This window comes from Barbatula barbatula (assembly GCF_947034865.1).
Source record: "Barbatula barbatula genome assembly, chromosome: 6".
Lineage (NCBI taxonomy): Eukaryota > Metazoa > Chordata > Actinopteri > Cypriniformes > Nemacheilidae > Barbatula > Barbatula barbatula.
This window is the reverse complement of record NC_136765.1, coordinates 21,739,897-21,757,201: the sequence shown is the minus strand read 5'-3', so window position 1 is coordinate 21,757,201 and position 17,305 is coordinate 21,739,897. Positions and strand designations below refer to the sequence as shown.

Below are 17,305 nucleotides of genomic sequence, written 5' to 3'. Positions count from 1 at the left end.
AAATCTGCTTTCAGATTTAAGCCTTAAGCGTTTAAGCCTTATTGTTTGTTGGTGTAGTGCTTTGTAATCTTATACCTCTTTTTGTACATGCAACCTGTAATAATAGATGTCATGTATGCGTGATAAGTGCTTGTAATGATGTTACTCTTGGATGGATGTGGCTCGTGTGGTATTAACAGCTCGGATGTTTTGCAGGAACACACCAAGGTCGGATCAGCAGACTCCCAGGACATCCAGCTGTGTGGGATGGGCATCCAAGCCGAGCATTGTGTCATTAATATCACACCCGAGGGAGCTGTATTTCTCAACCCGTACAGAAACTCAAGGTAATGCAGTGGTGGCAGTCACCCTAAAGGTCATAGATTCAAAGCTAAAGGTCATAACATCAAAGCTCAGAGGAGCAATTTCTGAATTTAAAATCACTTAACACATACTTAAAGGATACAAATGTTCTTGATGATAAGGACTAAATCTTTATTGGCAAATGTTCTAGCAGTTTTGTAATGTTATGTTGCTGCTTTCGATGCAGAACATGTGTGAACGGATCTCCAGTCACAAGCCGGCAACAGCTTCACCATGGCGATCGTATTTTTTGGGGGAACAACCACTTTTTCAGGTCAGTTTAATACAGATCACAGAACATGGGATAGATAAATACCTCCACTCATTGTTTTTGTTATCTTGCATAAAGAGGCCTTGTTGATAACCGCTTTCATGAACAATCTTGTTTTGTGTCAAATTCAGGATAAACTTACCGAAGCGACGCTCACGGGGAGATGAGGAGGAGGTTGAGGGAAACATGAAGAACGGTAACAGTAGTGAACAGCTGGATGCTGAGGGAGACACGGCCAGCGAGGTGTCGAGCGAGGTCAGCTTCAGCTATGAGTTTGCACAGACCGAGGTCATGATGAAGGCTCTGGGCAGCAACGGTGAGGACACACAGAAATATATTTATTAAATATAAGGGGAAGATTTCATTTTGGGAAAATTTGTGGTTAAAATTAAGAGAATTTTTTTTACCAGAAGATATAACGTGTCTGTTTTTCCATCTTTCAGACCCCATGCAGGCTGTTTTGCAGTCTCTTGAGCGACAGCACGAAGAGGAGAAGAAAACCGCTCTGGAGCGTCAGAGGCTCATGTACGAGCAGGAGCTGCAGCAGCTGCGCAGACAGCTGACCCCGGACAGACAGAGCATGCAGATACCGCAGTCGCAGCCTTTGCAGCCACAGTACCGAAGTTTGGAAAGACTGAGCCAGGGAGGAATGTCATCATCTGCCAGCACCCAGCATCGCCTGCGTCAGTGGAGCGAGGAGAGGTGAGGAATTTATAAACATTGATGAGGTGGTGTTACACACCGTAGTTCAATGGAAATGGATTTCAAAATGTCATTGTATTATTGAAGAAGGTATGGATAAAATAATAAACAGAGATGTGTGGATGGACAAATAAAAATGGATGGATGGGTAGAAGAGGTTTTTTTTTATCACCAAGGCAAAATATACAGTAGTTCTCAATTTGCATCCAACCAAAATTTTTAGTGAAATCTGTTTATGAACATTTCCACAAATTATGCTTTCCTTAATTTCGAGAGATGGATAAATATGTGAATAATGTATGTTGATAATGTGTGATCTCTGTCATTTTCCTCCAGGGAGGCGGTGCTGACCCGAAGTTTGAGGAAACTGAGGGAGCAAATCGTCCGAGCTAATCTGTTAGTGCAGGAGGCAAGTTTCATCTCTGAAGAACTAGACAAAAAAACTGAGTACAGAGTCACACTACAGATACCTGCCGCAAATCTCAATGCCAACAGGAAGGTCAGTCGCTTTTTATGCCTATGCACCAGACATTTCAAGAAGGCCGTTTCTATCAGCTGAACGTGTTGTGTTCTTGTGTATGTTATGTAGAGAGATGCTGTACTGAGTGAACCTGCTATTCAAGTGAGGAGGAAAAGCAAGGGGAAGCAGATCTGGGCCCTTGAGAAGATGGAAAACCGGCTGGTGGACATGCGAGACCTTTACCAGGAGTGGAAGGACTTTGATGAGGATAATTCTGTAAGATCATCTTTATGAATATGAAATCAACTTTGTGTGATTTTATTTATTCCCCCACATGACGTTAAACATGTTTAGAGAACTTCCGGCGTATTCAGAGCACAAATGAAGATATTTAGGTGACATCCGAGAGATTTCCAGGCCTCCACAGACATCATGGTGGAGTACTAAAGACATTGTTAAATTGGTCCATCCGCACATAGTGCCTCCATTGAATTATTCTTCTTCTTCATCTTCTTGGACGAGAGCACTTTTCAGCGTTGTGAAAAGTCCTGTTTCAGCCACCATAGTGCTTGGAAAGGGAGCAGGTGGAGTGAGCCGTTGGCTCACCTCACCTCTAGATGCCGCTAAATTTCATGCACTGGACCTTTAAAGTTAGTTTCTTAACTTATTCTGATTCACAACAGTAAGCTTACAATAATTGTTTGTTATTTGAGCTGTTGCGTACTATCAACCGGATGTCATCTTATAAAGATTAGTATGAGACGTAACCTGCAATATTATGTTTGAAACAGAGGTGGCGATAGAGAGGCAAATGTTATGGATTGCAGCTTTAAACAATACATCAGAAGTGTCTGATTTAGATGTATCTTATTTACATCTGGGGTTCTCTCTACGACTCACAGGTGATGAGGTCGTACTTCAAAAGGGCTGACCCTTTCTTCGACGAGCAGGTGAACCACAGTTTGATCGGTGTGGCCAACGTCTTCCTCTCCTGCCTCTTCTACGATGTCAAGCTACAATACGCCGTTCCCATCATTAATCAGAAAGGAGAGGTGAGCCGTGTGTCAAACTCGATCAACGCTTGGATACGGCATGAATATTTCATGACAAGCGAATCGTTTCATTTCTGAAGGAAATCCTGCTCGTTCAGAAGAGCGTAAATGAAATCAAGGGCAATTTCATCTGTGAAATTGGATCTAATAGAGTCATGATGTGAAGCGTGAGATGCTCAGTTGATTTTTGGCGGTCCAGTGAAGTGCTGTTCACTTGTTGCCGTGTCAGGTTGCCGGGCGACTGCACGTGGAGGTGATGAGAGTGGGCGGGGGCTTTGATGACAGCGTAGCTGGAGGAGATGAAAGTGACGGAAGCCCGGATGGTGAAGTGGAGGAACGCAAGCTGGTCTGTATGGTGAGTACTGTATTACGTTTAATGGCCCACTCTTTAGTGGTCAACATCGCTTCAGTTACTTTTAAATGATGGTATATTTTGTAATAGTCTGTGTCATATTCAGATATGTACAGCAAACGCTTTTATCCAAAGCAATTTTACAAGCGAGGGAGAATTTAACGTTCACATTAATGTCCGTTTACATAAAAATGTTCTTAAGAGATTCCATTTTTAATAAAATTTTGCTGTTCTTTACCCAGTTCTATTATGCTACATTTGTCATATGTCGTCATTGAATTGTTATGTTTCTCAAACAGATAAAGATCCTGCAGGCTACAGGTCTCCCACAGTACCTGTCGAATTTTGTCTTCTGTCAGTATTCATTCTGGGACCAGGCAGAGCCCATCATTGTTGCTCCAGAAGTAGATCCGTCTGCCTCTTTCTCCAGCAGTAAAGACCCTCACTGTATGGTGGTGTTTGACAGCTGTAAGGTACGAGTCAAGCCATGTGCTTTTTAGAAACCATTTGAATATGAGTTTTAATGAGGTCACGTTTTGCTGCATTGTAGCTTAGCAGTTCTTTGGTACTCTTGTGGGAGACCAGTGTGAGTCTTCCCAGTGGAGCACATTAAATTCAACATAATGGATTTGCATTCTTTGAATGGGGAATGGAGTTATGGGGGGGGTTTGTGATTTGTGAATTTGCATTTCACATGTGATTGAATGTAGTTTGAGAATTGTTTTGGAACAATGCAATATACATCTTAATAGATTTACCTGACAAATTGGAAGCATTGGTGAAAGTATACATCGTCACGTATGGTGAAATGTGTATGTATATAAAAGCATAGTTTATCCAAATTCTCTCAAAACTAAATTATTCACAAAATCTGTTCATTTTTGTCTGTGGAACACAGGAGAAGATATTTTAAGATATTGCTTAGTAGTTTTTGGTCCATACAATGGAAGTCAATGGGAACCAATGATGTTTGGTTACCAACATTCTTCAAAAGTTCCTTTTTTTCCACAGCGAAGGAGGACATACAAGTTTAGAATGACATGACGGAGAAAATGAACTGAACTGTCCCATAACTATTATAGTGAATTGAAAATTAGAAAACGTATAACGGAAAGCTGTTGAACATTGGACATGACGTTTGACTAAAATGTGGAAATATTTTAAATTCTTTGTGTCATAGGAGCACGCTGTAACCGTGACAGAAGATTTTATTGAGTATCTGACAGAGGGTGCCGTTGGCATTGAAGTGTTTGGACACAGACAGGCCGATCCGGGCAGGAACCCAGCGCTGTGGGACCTCAGCATCATCCAGGCCAAGACGCGCACGTTACGAGATAGGTAAGCACAAAATCAAACTCCACTTCGGATTATCCCGACACTTCTGAATGCATTTAGTCAGAAACCATGTAGCAAAACCCATCCTTAGATATCACCTTGCTTGTTTTGCTGCACATGTGGTTGTTATGGTGACCTAAATTGCACTGGTTACCTTTATGCTACCTCCAGGTGGAGCGAAGTCACGCGCAAGTTGGAGATGTGGGTGCAAATACTGGAGCTGAATGAGAACGGAGAGTACATGCCTGTGGAGGTGGTGCCAGCACGAGATGTTTGGACAGGTGGCATCTTCCAGCTCAAGCAGGTCAGCGCTCCTTCCAACTCAAGGACTCCTTACTGTTATATATTAGACCGTGGCAAACCTTTTCTGTGTTTTCACACTATATATTTGTGACTCGATCAGGGCCAGTCTCGGCGGATACAGGTGGAGGTACGATCCGTGCAGGACTCCGGCACCATGCCTTTAATAGCAGAGATCATTCTGGGGGTATCCATCGGATGTGTGGAGATCAGGCAGGGGGTGATGACCAAAGCCAATGAGACGCAAGAGGTAGAACTTTTAAAAGATTTAGATGACGTCACTATCGATTGAGAGTCAGATGGGTAATTCTTTCCTTGTTTGTCTTTTTTAGCCCGAGGGTGATGAAATGGACAGTTATCAGGTATGTGATACAACATTACATCATGATGTTTACTCTCAATGCTAATACATTTAGAATTATTCTACGTTTTTACTATATATTTATGCATTGTTTATAGGAGCGAGATTTGGAGCGTCTGAGGCGTCAGTGGCTCACCGCTCTCACGAAGAGGCAAGAATATCTGGACCAACATCTACAGACGCTGGTCAGCAAAACAGGTAAACACCAGGCGAGCCATTTCTTGCTCTTTAGACTCACCCCAGGAAATGGAGGTTGTGATGTATAAAAGCGTTTTTCTCTTTTTAGTCTGATACTTATTGACTTTGTTGTGTCCTTTATGGGGGGGGTCATGTAATTACCCATCAGTCTTTGAGAAAGACAGCAGATTGTTTTGATTCAAAGCAGACTGATCTTTCTGTGCTGTTTGTTTTGGTTCTCAACTTTGTACCAAGCAGGTTCAACACCATAAAACATTTAGTCCTGACTGAGCCTCCAAATGTAGCTTTATGCACATCTTTTTTTTAAACGTGATTTTTCTCACTTTATGCAATTTTATTTTATTATGGTGAGAAAAATGTAAATGATGCACACAATTGTATGATCATTTTAATGCAATTTTTTTATACTTGAAGCAATAGTTCACCTGCAAAATGCAAATTCTGTCATCATTTAGTCACACTGTTTTTCGTTTTAAACCTGTGCGATTTTCTTTCTTGTGCAAAACGCAAAAGAAGAAATTTAGAAAAATGTTGGTAACCAAAAACCGTTGGTCCCCATTTACTTCTATTGGACACAAAGCAAGTCAATGGGGACCGATGGTATATCAACATTTTATCTAAATATCTTCTTTTGAGTTCTGCAGAAAACAGAAAGCCATACAGGTTTGAAATGACAAGAGGACGCGCATGTAAATAATGACAGAAAATTCATTTTGAAGGTGGACTATTCCTTTAAAACTTTTTATATATCGACCTTGTGTCTCCATTTTTTTTCACAAATCATCACTAATGGTCACTCTTTATGTTTGTCTGTGCATTTTGCAGATATTGTCAACTTTAAACATAGTATTTAGTTATAGAAAACCTTTATTTTAAAGGTCAACAGTCACCCCATGATCGACCATCAGGATTTACTTCAAAATCTACAATAAAAAAGAAAAATAGACAGCGATGTCATCACCGCTTAAAGTATAGATGTTAAGGTTTTTAATACAATACTCTTGTTGCTTATGTACACACATTAACTCGTCTTTGTAAAAATAGAATGTCACAGTTTCTGGTCACTGCAATGTCTGCAAAACCATAACTAGATTGACCTTGATATAATATATCATATAGTATTTTACAAAAAAAAGGTGAAATATTCCTTGTGGTCGCTCTCGGTGGCATCTATGTGCACTGGTTCATTTCCGATCAGATTTGTTTTTTGTGACACTATGAGTCTGCTCTCTGTGTCCAGATAAATCAGAGGATGAGGTGGAGAGAGAAGCCCAGCTGCTGGAATGGCGTCTGACACTTACAGAGGAGAGAAATGCGGTGATGGTGCCCTCTGCTGGTAGTGGAATACCGGGAGCTCCCGCTGAGTGGTACGACTTTCCTTGCAGACCAGCAAACATACTTACAACTCTTGTCATTGAGTCTATATGTCTCCGAATCTGGACGCTATCTTCTTGTTTTGACATCCAAACACAAAATGCATGGAAAGAAACTGGATAAAATTTACAGGGAGTAGGTTGTGTTTGTATATTGTACAGTGAGTTTCGATTGATGGATATTTGGATTAAAGGCATAGTTTCATTAAATCAAAGTCCGTATCAGTTAAACACTTTTACAAATGTTTAGATGTAGTATTTGGGTCATGGGTTGATTTTTATGTCTCTCTTGGCAGGGTACCAGTACCTGGGATGGAAACACACATTCCAGTGCTGTTCCTCGATCTGAGCGGTATGTTTTCCCGTCTTCTGAAGAGCAGCGATGTAATATCACCTCGCACATTATCCTTTCAGTCACCTTTTGTTTATCTTCTCAACGCTAAGGTCAACTAGTTTAATTTGTTCAGACACATTGGTTTCACACCCAGACTATCTCTTTTCAGCCGATGACTTCAGCTCTCAAGAAAACCTGGATGTTCCCGAGGCAGGCGGCTGGGATGCTACTCTTAGCACAGAGGATGATGATGAAGTTTTTGACCTTCAGATTGTCAAACACTATGATGGAGAGGTGGGAATGCGTCTCGAGCACCAGCAGCATACCTCGGCGCCCCTTGTTAAAGCAACGGAGTGTCTTTTTTTCAGGTGAAAGCAGAGGCGTCCTGGGACTCCACGGTTCACGAGTGCCCGCAGCTGAGCCGAGGGGCCTCTCCGGATCAGAGGGTTTACCTGATCGTTCGCGCTGTAGTGCAGCTCAGCCACCCTGCAGAGATGCAGTTAGTCCTGCGCAAACGCATCTGCGTTAACCTTTCTGGACGACAGGTGTGAGAGAGTACATGATTTTTTCATGATGTAGTAGTTCTCTCAGGAAAACGCTAATTCGTTTAATTGTATTACTTATTGTCAACATAGGGTTTTGCTCAAAATCTTCTGAGAAGAATGTCCACCAGGAGCACCATTCCTGGCTGTGGGGTGACTTTCGAGGTCGTCTCCAACATTCCAGGGGTAAGCTCGTGAAATTTGCCATTAAACATACAATATTTAAGTTTTGCTCTTTTGATGTAGTACACATGTTCTCGTGGCTCTTGGCTTGCTTGTTGACTGTCATCTGTCTGTTTTGGCCGTGTATGTAAGCAGGACAGTCAGTGCTCAGAAGATCGGGAGATGTTAGCCCGTGTGGCCGCTAGCGCAGAGAACCCCAAATCATCTGACAATGAAGCCGCCATAGAGAAGTATTTGCGGAGCGTCTTGGCTGTGGAGAACATTCTCACACTGGATCGCTTGAGACAGGTTAGATGTATGATTCATGATCAAATCAAGTCTCTTTTAATGATTTGGCTAAACTGATTCATTGCTTCGATGAATCTCTTGTGTAGCAAAGCTTTAAAACCAACACCATCTTATATAACAATTAATCCTTTTGATAAACAGCGTTTAAACGTACGTATTCATAAATGTTTTGAAGTATTAAAAATGAAATCTGGGAGCTTGTGTGAACATTGATTGAAATGAATCAGTTCTTTTAATGATTCTGTTCAACTGATTCACAGCTTGAATGAATCGCTCGACTCAGCTTCAAAATAAAAAACCTCTATATAACAATGAATCATAAAAGTATTCAAAAATAAATCTTGGGAGTTTGTTTAAACTGTGATTCAAATGAGTCATGAAATGAATTGTTTCCTTACAATTTATCTGACTCCCCAATGCTTTTGAACCAGCTTTCTCACCTCAGTTTTGTTTTTTATATACAGCTTGTATTGTTTTCCTTGTCTTAGTCTTAATATATATGATGTCATGTGCTACAGGAAGTGGCTGTAAAGGAGCATTTGGCAGGTAAAGGTAAAGGCAGCAGACGCAGTCTCAGCTCTCCCAGCGTGCACCGGGTAAGACCACCTGCAGGCTTACAAATTCATCATAACACACTTTATTAACCGCTCTAAACTTAACGTTTCCTCCTCCAGTTATCTGGAAGCAGACAGGATCTGTCGCTCAACTCTGTACTGGATGACAACAAGGTAAGAGTTCGGTGTGAAAATAAGACATATGGTCCACCGCAGGAAACGGGTCACTTCATATAACCTCTGCCGTCTCATTTGCTTATGTAAGAATCGATGGGAGAGCCAACAAGACATCTTCGTGACTTCACCACAATACAGTAAAACGCTGCCACGGCAATCTAGACCCTCTACACCACCCATGCCTAGTCAAGAATCTGAGCAAGGTATGAAATAACAGCTGTCTGATTTATCCGCAGTAAAATAAATTTTGCTTTTCTATTTCCAACATGATTCATTCTTTGGCTGTCCTTGTAACTTACTGTCCTCTGCTGGATAGTGAGGCATAATATATGTGGCATAATAAATACAAATCCTGAATGTTTTCATAAGACTAATGGTGAAAAAATCATTCTAATAACGGAGTTATTTAAACATTATTAAAAATGTTCAATAACATTTGATATTTTGTTAAGATGCGGGGTTTAATTGGACCGTCTGTATGTAATAGAAACAATGCAATGTATAGAAATGAAATTGATCTTTGATCAGTTAAGAAAGATAAACCCTAAGAAACCTTTTTAAGGCAGTAAAAGTACAAAATAAAATCATTTAAACATATTGACGCATATAGCTTTGTCACAAACGTTCACGAAAAGTTTCGCGAACAATACGCATGGCTGGTCATGGAAAACATATTGACCAGCCATGCGTATTGTTCGAGAAACTTTTCGTGAAAGTTTGTGACAAAGCTATATGCGTCAATATGTCAAACCGATTTTGCCGTTCATTGCTTATGCCAGATCATTTAAAATGAATAACGCTGGTACCGCAGTAACCAAACTCAGTTCAACGTTCCTTCTACGTTTCATTGTAATCTCTCAAAAATGTCACCCTGACATTATCTTCTAACTTCACACACTCTTCCTTTTACATCTCTTTCAAATCTGTTCCTGCCGTCTCTCTCTGCCTTGTTTGTTACCCACCCGAACCACTTGCAGGGTTTTCAGGACTTGCTGCTTCTTATATCTCCCCAGTCAAAGCTCTGGTCCCTCAGATGCCCAAACTCCTCAAATCTCTATTTCCAGCACGAGATGACAAGAAAGATCTGAGACCCTCTCCTCACTCCCAACAGGTGCGGTCATGTTTCATCTGTTACCAATCGCTTTTTATGAGCAAACCAAATGTTAATTGTATTTGTGTATTTACCATTTTTTAAGGGATACTCCACCCCAAAATGAAAATGATGTCATGAATAACTATGTGTTAGGTCGTTCTAAATCTGTATCATGTTTTTGTTTTGATGAACACTGAGTAAGCAACTGACAGTTCTGGGGCACCATTGACTACTATTGTAGTTTTTCCTTCAATGGTGGTGGCCAAGAACTGTGTGGTTATAAGCATTCTTCCAAATATCTGTCTCCACTTCATGACTCTTAACACTTAATTCATGTCAGAATTTTCATTTTTGGGTGAACTGTCCCTTTAATGTATGATCCTAGTTGTAAATATGACAAACTGAAAGAGAAGCAACCTACGCTTGAAAATCCTCTGCTGATTTCCGCAAAATGTGGCAACGTTGCCAGATTGAGATGATTCATGTATTCATTAGTGCTGTCAACGTTAACGTGTTAATGCATGCGATACATTTTTCTTTCTTTAATTAACGTGTTAAAAATATTTAACGGCATTAGTGAAACATTAGTTTTTTTCTGTGAAACCCGGCGCAACGCGACAGTTGTCCCATCTGGTATACACATGGGCTAAAGGCTGCGTCAGAATCTGTCAGACAGCGCACCAGTATTAACTTCTCTTTCGTGCATGAATGAACAAATACACACAAGATAACACCAGAAAGTACATTTTGTCTAGTATTTTCGCAAGCAGTCTTAAAGAGTTCAATAAAGTCTTAAATGAATGCAATGAGTAGTGTAAATAGAAAGCGCATTAGACCTGCTTAGAGCGGCAGCTCTTAAAGGGGCCACGTGATGCTGTGACTCCTGTTACTAATGTTAATCAAAGAACACAAGAAAAGAAGAAATCTATGTGATTTTGTAGCTTTAATGTGGATCGTTCTGTAAATCGTGTATTTGGCAGTAAAGACTAAAGCGTTTGAGAACTTTATTTATATTCTTTATATGTACTTCCTGTTAGAGAGGTAGGAAGGGCACATTTATTATAATGGGTTCGATAAGAAAAAAACATATTTAATGAAGACATCAGTTGCAAATCCAACAATATTAGAATGTTGGCTTTCAGTCATACAATTTGTTGTCAGACAAATATACAGCGTTCGGATGCCAGTAAATCATACGTGGTAATCCAAAAAGATGCAAATGCACTTGACTAATTTAGTTTCATCCTCATTTACATTTAGACAGAAATTCTATACGCTACTTTATTGCTTGTATATATCCGTGATAGTCTCCTTGTCGTACGAGATGGATTAAGTCTTAAATATAAACCTTATTGGTTGGTGGGGGATTTTTACATGAAAAACTGCCTTTTTCAGTATTTTCATTAAAACAGTGTCCTTATTTTGTCAAAGTCAATAGTGTTATGATAACCTGATTATACGTTAGGATGGAGCCCATAGATAGACTCTTAATTTCCTCAAGATTAATTGCCAAGCCATACCTTTTCATCACATCTCCCGGCATGCTTTAAACAGAGGCGCACAGAGAAGACAATCCCGACAGTGACATTTTATTAAGTACATCACTCTGCATGCGGACTCTTGATCTGTCTGTACTTTAGATCAAACCAGATCCAAATGCTCCCGACGTTAATGCGATGCTTAAATCAACCCCTGTGCTCCATTACCGAAAAGTCAAAAACGATTTTAATATGTTCCATTCATCTCTCCAGCATATGCCTCGGATAATTATGCAAACAGCCAACAGTCCCGATGAAGGAAGAGTTCGAATAGAGCCGGTAAGCACATCGGAATCCGTCTATAGCACGAACTATGAATAATGAATTGGGTTGCCAACTTATTTGTTTCCTTCAACTGTCCATCTATCCTGCATGTGATGTAAATTGCATGCTTTCAAGTCTTCAAATGGTAGTCTGAGACGTAGCTCAACATTCCTTGTGGTTTTGGACGTGCCTCCCTTTAGGTCACAGTGATAGGGAAGAGTACTCCTTCAGACAGACACCCAGACGGGCCAGACGCTCCTTCCTCCTCCTCGCATGATCTGCATGACCTGCCCCTGAGTCCCATCAGCGAGGCCTCCAGTGGCTATTTCTCAACTAGCATCTCCACCGCCACCCTTTCGGACGTCTCCGTAGCTTGCGGGGACCTCATCCCTACTCCCAATACCCACATCAGTCCTGTAGCGTCCAGACACGGAAGGGAAAACAGCGATGACTGTCTAGTCAACACTGTTAATGCCTATGTTGCTCCTGTAGAAGCTGGGATAAAATCAGAACCTGTGAACCTTCAAGACACGCAGGGAGCTCGCAGAAACGGCGTCACCACCTCTCAGCACGAAGATCATGTTGGCGTCAACATGGACAGTCCTTTTTCCCTCCAGAAGGTCAAAGCCAACGAACTCAGGTCGTTTAGTAACATCATTGGACAGGAGAAAGGAGACGGCGATAGAAGAGCAACCACAACACGGCAAAGAAACACCGCGGAGAAGCTAGAAATAACATTCGATGATGTGGATAAGGCCGCAGAACCCAAGGAACTCACTTGGCTCAAGGTGGGAGAGAGAGTAACTGTTGGAAGCAGCAAGTCTGGAACTGTCCGTTACGTCGGCCCGACACACTTTTCTGAAGGCGTCTGGGTCGGGGTGGAACTAGATACTTCCTCAGGTTGGTGTTTTCTGAGATTTTGAGTTGGTTGCTTGATGAGCAAACTAAGAAACTCGTTCACCTTGTATCTTCTCATCCACCAGGTAAAAATGACGGTTCCGTTGAGGGTCACCAATACTTCCGCTGCAACCCTGGTTACGGAGTGCTAGTGCGTCCAGATCGATTGAGTCAACAGGAACCGACTAAAAGGCAGGTGGAAAATCGGCGAAGTGGGGACTTTACTCAACCACTTAGGGGTGGAGCCAGCAGCGCCATTCAGAAAGGGGATCATCGCAAATCCTGGGCCAGCTAACTCGCCACCAGGAGTTCTTACATTGAGCTCCCCCTCCCAAATCTGAATCTCTGCTTGGGCAGATCCCGTTTCAAATGCCAACTATTGCACTGAGGTCGTACCACAATCTTTCACATCCTGGATGGCTTTACATCAGGTGCAACGCTAACGTGTAGCATGTGGGCGTCGTCCGACGTCCATGTTGGTATTTTGAATTGGCTATAAATGAGTTAATGTAGCTTCTTGTTCTCTGGGGTCAACACATCTAATGGCCTGGTCCTGGTTCTGAACTGATACTTCCCTGCTAGAAATGGGTCCTGAACGTGCCTTTTTAAGTCATTTTTTGTCATCCCCCTCCCCATTGCTCCTTTGTAATACTAGTTGGGACCTGAAACGGTAAGAGATTATCTCAGGGATTGGACGGTTATTGGATATACCTGTATACGTGTTGGATTACTAGGATGTTTTCTTGGCTCAAAGCCACTATTAAGAGGTTAGGAGCATGCATTAAACGACGGGCGTCACCTGCAGGTTAATGCAGGTAGATGATGTTTGTGTTGATGATGTTAAGTGCTACTGTTACAGTGATCCGAGGACAAAAGATTGAATATTTTATTTGTCTATCAGTATTGTAGGGGGGGGAATGCCCACTAGATCCTTTATTGTAAGAGAGGAATGATTAGGTTTGACTAAATTGGCACATTTAGGTCTGATCGGTTTTTAGATGGCCTGAAATGCATGTATTTCAGAAGGGCTCACATAAAACACTGAAATACAATCCGGTAAATTGGTCAACAGTTCAGTCAGCATTTTAGCTGGAATTGAGGTATTGAAACTACTTTGAGGCAAAGTGATTTTTGTGGTGTGATTTCGCTCCGTTTGTTTGGCTTTTTAAGGTCCGTCTTTCAAAAAGAACAATGTTGTAAAAGCACATTCCAGTTTTGAATTGAGCTTGGTGTACGTATTGGACCAACGACTGGCAATACCTGCATTTTATTTATTAAAAAGATCCGTTTTTTTTCTTTTTTAGCTTATTAAAAAAGTGTTTTAAAATAGGCACATTTATATGGGTTTTAATACGGAGTGCTGTTGCATATCGTGCTCTGAAGTTCACATTACTATGGCGAGAAAAGACGTGTTGTTCCATGCCTTTTATATTCTCTATTTCCGTGGAAGTCATCTTGTGATTTCTGAAATCTAATGCGATATCAAATTATTCAAATATATTTTAATGGTTGTAGGTATGTATATTGATTTTATAAAGTGTAAAAAAGTCCCATGAATGGAAAATTAATTTGCACATTTGATTTATAGTAGATTATTATTGTGCCCAAAGGGTGCTTTTAGGTTTATTGTAAATTAACTTAAACTAACCAATGATCCACTGTACATCTGCATTTCACTGGATTTGGTGCTCAAGTCAAAGGCATTTCTAAAGTTGCTCGTTTCATTTCTCCACAATCGAGTTGCCTTTCATTCGTGTTTGCCTGTAGTGTGACGTCTTGATTCTTATGTTTGGTTGTAAAAAACGGTTGAGGTCGTCTTGTGTTTTTCTTTCAAGTAGACGAGAAACGCACATGCAGATAGAACGACTTGACCATTGCTGCTGTGCTTAGAGACCCCAGTTGCTTTAGGCAGATGTTTTGACCTTTCCTCTTTTTAGTCTTCGCTCCTTGATGGCATCAATGTTGAGTCTTCGTCTCTTTTGGAAATCTGAGCTAGAATTGTTTTCTTACATTTCTATAGTCGCAATAACGCTTGCACAACATAATTGTTTTTTGTGTCACCGGAAAGAGGGAATGATCTCACTTGAGACAATGAGCTGATCCTCTTTCACGGCCCTACATTTCAATCATAGATACTGTACTATACTACTTTTATTTTGTAATCAAGTGCAATTTATTATTTTTCGTTACTAATACGTTTATTGATGAAATGATTAAATATATCCCACATTCAGTCTGGTGAAGGTCACTTTCAGCTTTCTTTGGCGACAGATCCAGAGCCATATCCGAGCAACCACACAGTGGCCTTTTGAAGTACGTTGAATCCATGACTCGCTGATCTGATACAGGTGCGCAACATAGTGCTCTCCTCGTGTTTGAAATCCTTTCTATCGAGGGCAGCAGAGGAAAGAGGCTTTGAACGAAGCGAAGAGCCCCGCTGTTGCTGTTTACACAGATGTTAGATGAAGCTCTTGGCAGGAAGTTGCTGCTCTACTTTTCGGTTTCCTTTATATTCTCTCTGAGCAGTGGGTCTCCATCTTTGTTTAGATACTGCGTTGAGTAGGAATGGTCTGTGCCTCATCCCGTGGTTTTCTTCATGAACGATGTTCACGTGTTGGTATGGAGAGTTTGAACTCCCAAGTATATGTGTGTTTTGTATATAGTCTCATCTTGGGAGTTCAATCTGAGCACAAGGTCGGGTTCGATTAATTTAATTATCTGCAATTTTATGCTGATATCCAAAGAATAATCATGTATAATTCATTTATAATTTCTTTTATATTGACTGTACAATAATCTGGCTGTAAAGAAAAAATAAAAGGTGAACTGATTTACATGTCTAAATGTGTTTTATGTTTATATTTAGATTAAAAAATTTTTATTGACATATTTATATTAAACTGGCTATAAAGAATTCAGTAAAAACAGTAATTACAGCAGTTGAAGAACGTAAAGTAAAATTTTTGGTGAAGTAAAATGATATGTTCTCACGTTATTTTACACCCAACTTGTAAATTTGCAGTTTAGTTTTATAAGTGTAACATTTCCATAGTGAAAATTTCAGTGTATAATTGTATAATATATTACTGTACTGTTTTTAATACAGATTGAAAATTTACAAAATTGTTCTGGATTAATCGCAAAACAGTAAGCGGTGGTTTTTGCTCATTAAGTGTTTATTCTCTAGAATAAAATTAAAACAACGTAAAAACAAACGTTGGAAAACAAACAAAAGTGTCCAAAAAAACTTAAAAAAGTAACAAAGCATATGCATTTTATACTACATATTAATTACAGAACAGTCTACTGTCCAAAAAAGGCACTAAATTCAGTAATAAGAGATACATGATTAGACTATTTCAAGTTAATACAACAGTGATATAGTTTCATTTTATACTCATAGAATATATTTATATATATATTTCATATATTCACATATTGAACATGGACAGAATAAAAACACAGTCAAACTGTTCCCTCCTTTTAAAGACAAACTTCTGTTCCAATATTCATTTCTATGAACCACCTCCAAGAACAATTCTGGGTAACTGGCTGGACACTTTTTTTATATTGTGCCTCGAAACTGTTTCTAAAAGAGTTCTCAACGAGGGACTGCTGAAGGTTGGACTGTCTGTATCCTATAATAAAATATACAAGACCACATGATTGCAGTGCAAGAACATACATCATATACGGAACAAAACTTGCATTTTGTTTGGCAAAGCCAGCTGAGGAACACATGTGTTTTAGGCAAAATTGACAAATTGTCTGCTAAATCTATTATTGGCAGTTTGCAATACTGGGTACTGTCTACCTGTAATAGCTTTGACTCTTGAGTTTTTCAAGTTGGTGAATTGAGAAACTTTCATTTGGAAGAAATTGCACGGGAACCAGGATCAATCATTTCCAATATAGTTTTCTTTCAGTCATGGTCAAGTGAATTGGGGAAGACTGGGGTTAGTTGTCACACAAGATGTGTCAGTAACTGTAAGATGTTTCTGAGACCATAATAGCTTACGTTGGTGTCAAACACCCACTTAAAAAAAAAATAAAGACAAAATTATATAGCTGACAAGGCAGGGCTATATAATAAAGGTAACTCCAATTTTTATGTGATGTAATTTTAAACGTTTTTTCATGTTTATTTCATACAAGTAACAAATGACATTTTCTGTTAGACAAAACAATCATTTAATCATTTTGTTTACAAACAACCCCATCTTGACAAAAAATTTGAATAAAACGTGTGATAAATAGCCCAGGCCTTCCCTACTTTATTATAATAAAAGCACTTTTTTTACAAAAAAGGCAAAGCTAATCGAAAACTAATAAAGTCTCATTTGACAGATCTGCTTGGCAGAATGTTTCTAAGGCAAGAAACAGTTCTAACTGTTGAATAATAATCTTTCTTAACATACAATATCCTTATTACATAGATTTTCGCAAATACACGAGATACATTTATGTAGATTTGTTGGAACAATGTATTCGAGAATGTAAGCACTTCAATGATAATTCATTTTCACAGAATAGTGATTTTACACTTTCTCTTGCAACAAATGAACAGGTCCAAAGAAATAATATGTATTCAGATTTCTGTTCCGCTGTGAATGGATCTTTGTGAGCTTCAGATCTCACTAACAGAAGTTTAATCCATAAAATCAACAAGAATGTGTATATGAATATTAA

The 17,305-nt window shown here is 39.8% G+C and overlaps 1 protein-coding gene across 1 annotated transcript in view; it reads left to right on the top strand.

Moving 5' to 3' along the window:
- The window catches only part of kif13ba (kinesin family member 13Ba), a 35,537-nt gene extending 20,090 nt beyond the window's left edge, over positions 1-15,447 (top strand). Inside the window, exons 14-40 of the mRNA XM_079459257.1 lie at positions 196-326; positions 530-616; positions 745-929; positions 1,057-1,315; positions 1,652-1,814; positions 1,905-2,051; positions 2,678-2,827; positions 3,057-3,182; positions 3,479-3,652; positions 4,360-4,517; positions 4,686-4,818; positions 4,918-5,064; positions 5,147-5,176; positions 5,274-5,373; positions 6,614-6,740; positions 7,043-7,098; positions 7,250-7,374; positions 7,449-7,625; positions 7,716-7,808; positions 7,941-8,093; positions 8,612-8,689; positions 8,768-8,821; positions 8,913-9,027; positions 9,838-9,935; positions 11,669-11,734; positions 11,920-12,619; positions 12,703-15,447. Of these exons, the coding sequence (XP_079315383.1) occupies positions 196-326; positions 530-616; positions 745-929; positions 1,057-1,315; positions 1,652-1,814; positions 1,905-2,051; positions 2,678-2,827; positions 3,057-3,182; positions 3,479-3,652; positions 4,360-4,517; positions 4,686-4,818; positions 4,918-5,064; positions 5,147-5,176; positions 5,274-5,373; positions 6,614-6,740; positions 7,043-7,098; positions 7,250-7,374; positions 7,449-7,625; positions 7,716-7,808; positions 7,941-8,093; positions 8,612-8,689; positions 8,768-8,821; positions 8,913-9,027; positions 9,838-9,935; positions 11,669-11,734; positions 11,920-12,619; positions 12,703-12,911 (4,041 nt within the window). The 3' untranslated portion in view covers positions 12,912-15,447. The remainder of the gene's footprint in view (positions 1-195; positions 327-529; positions 617-744; positions 930-1,056; positions 1,316-1,651; positions 1,815-1,904; positions 2,052-2,677; positions 2,828-3,056; positions 3,183-3,478; positions 3,653-4,359; positions 4,518-4,685; positions 4,819-4,917; positions 5,065-5,146; positions 5,177-5,273; positions 5,374-6,613; positions 6,741-7,042; positions 7,099-7,249; positions 7,375-7,448; positions 7,626-7,715; positions 7,809-7,940; positions 8,094-8,611; positions 8,690-8,767; positions 8,822-8,912; positions 9,028-9,837; positions 9,936-11,668; positions 11,735-11,919; positions 12,620-12,702) is intronic.
- Positions 15,448-17,305: the final 1,858 nt, after the last annotated feature.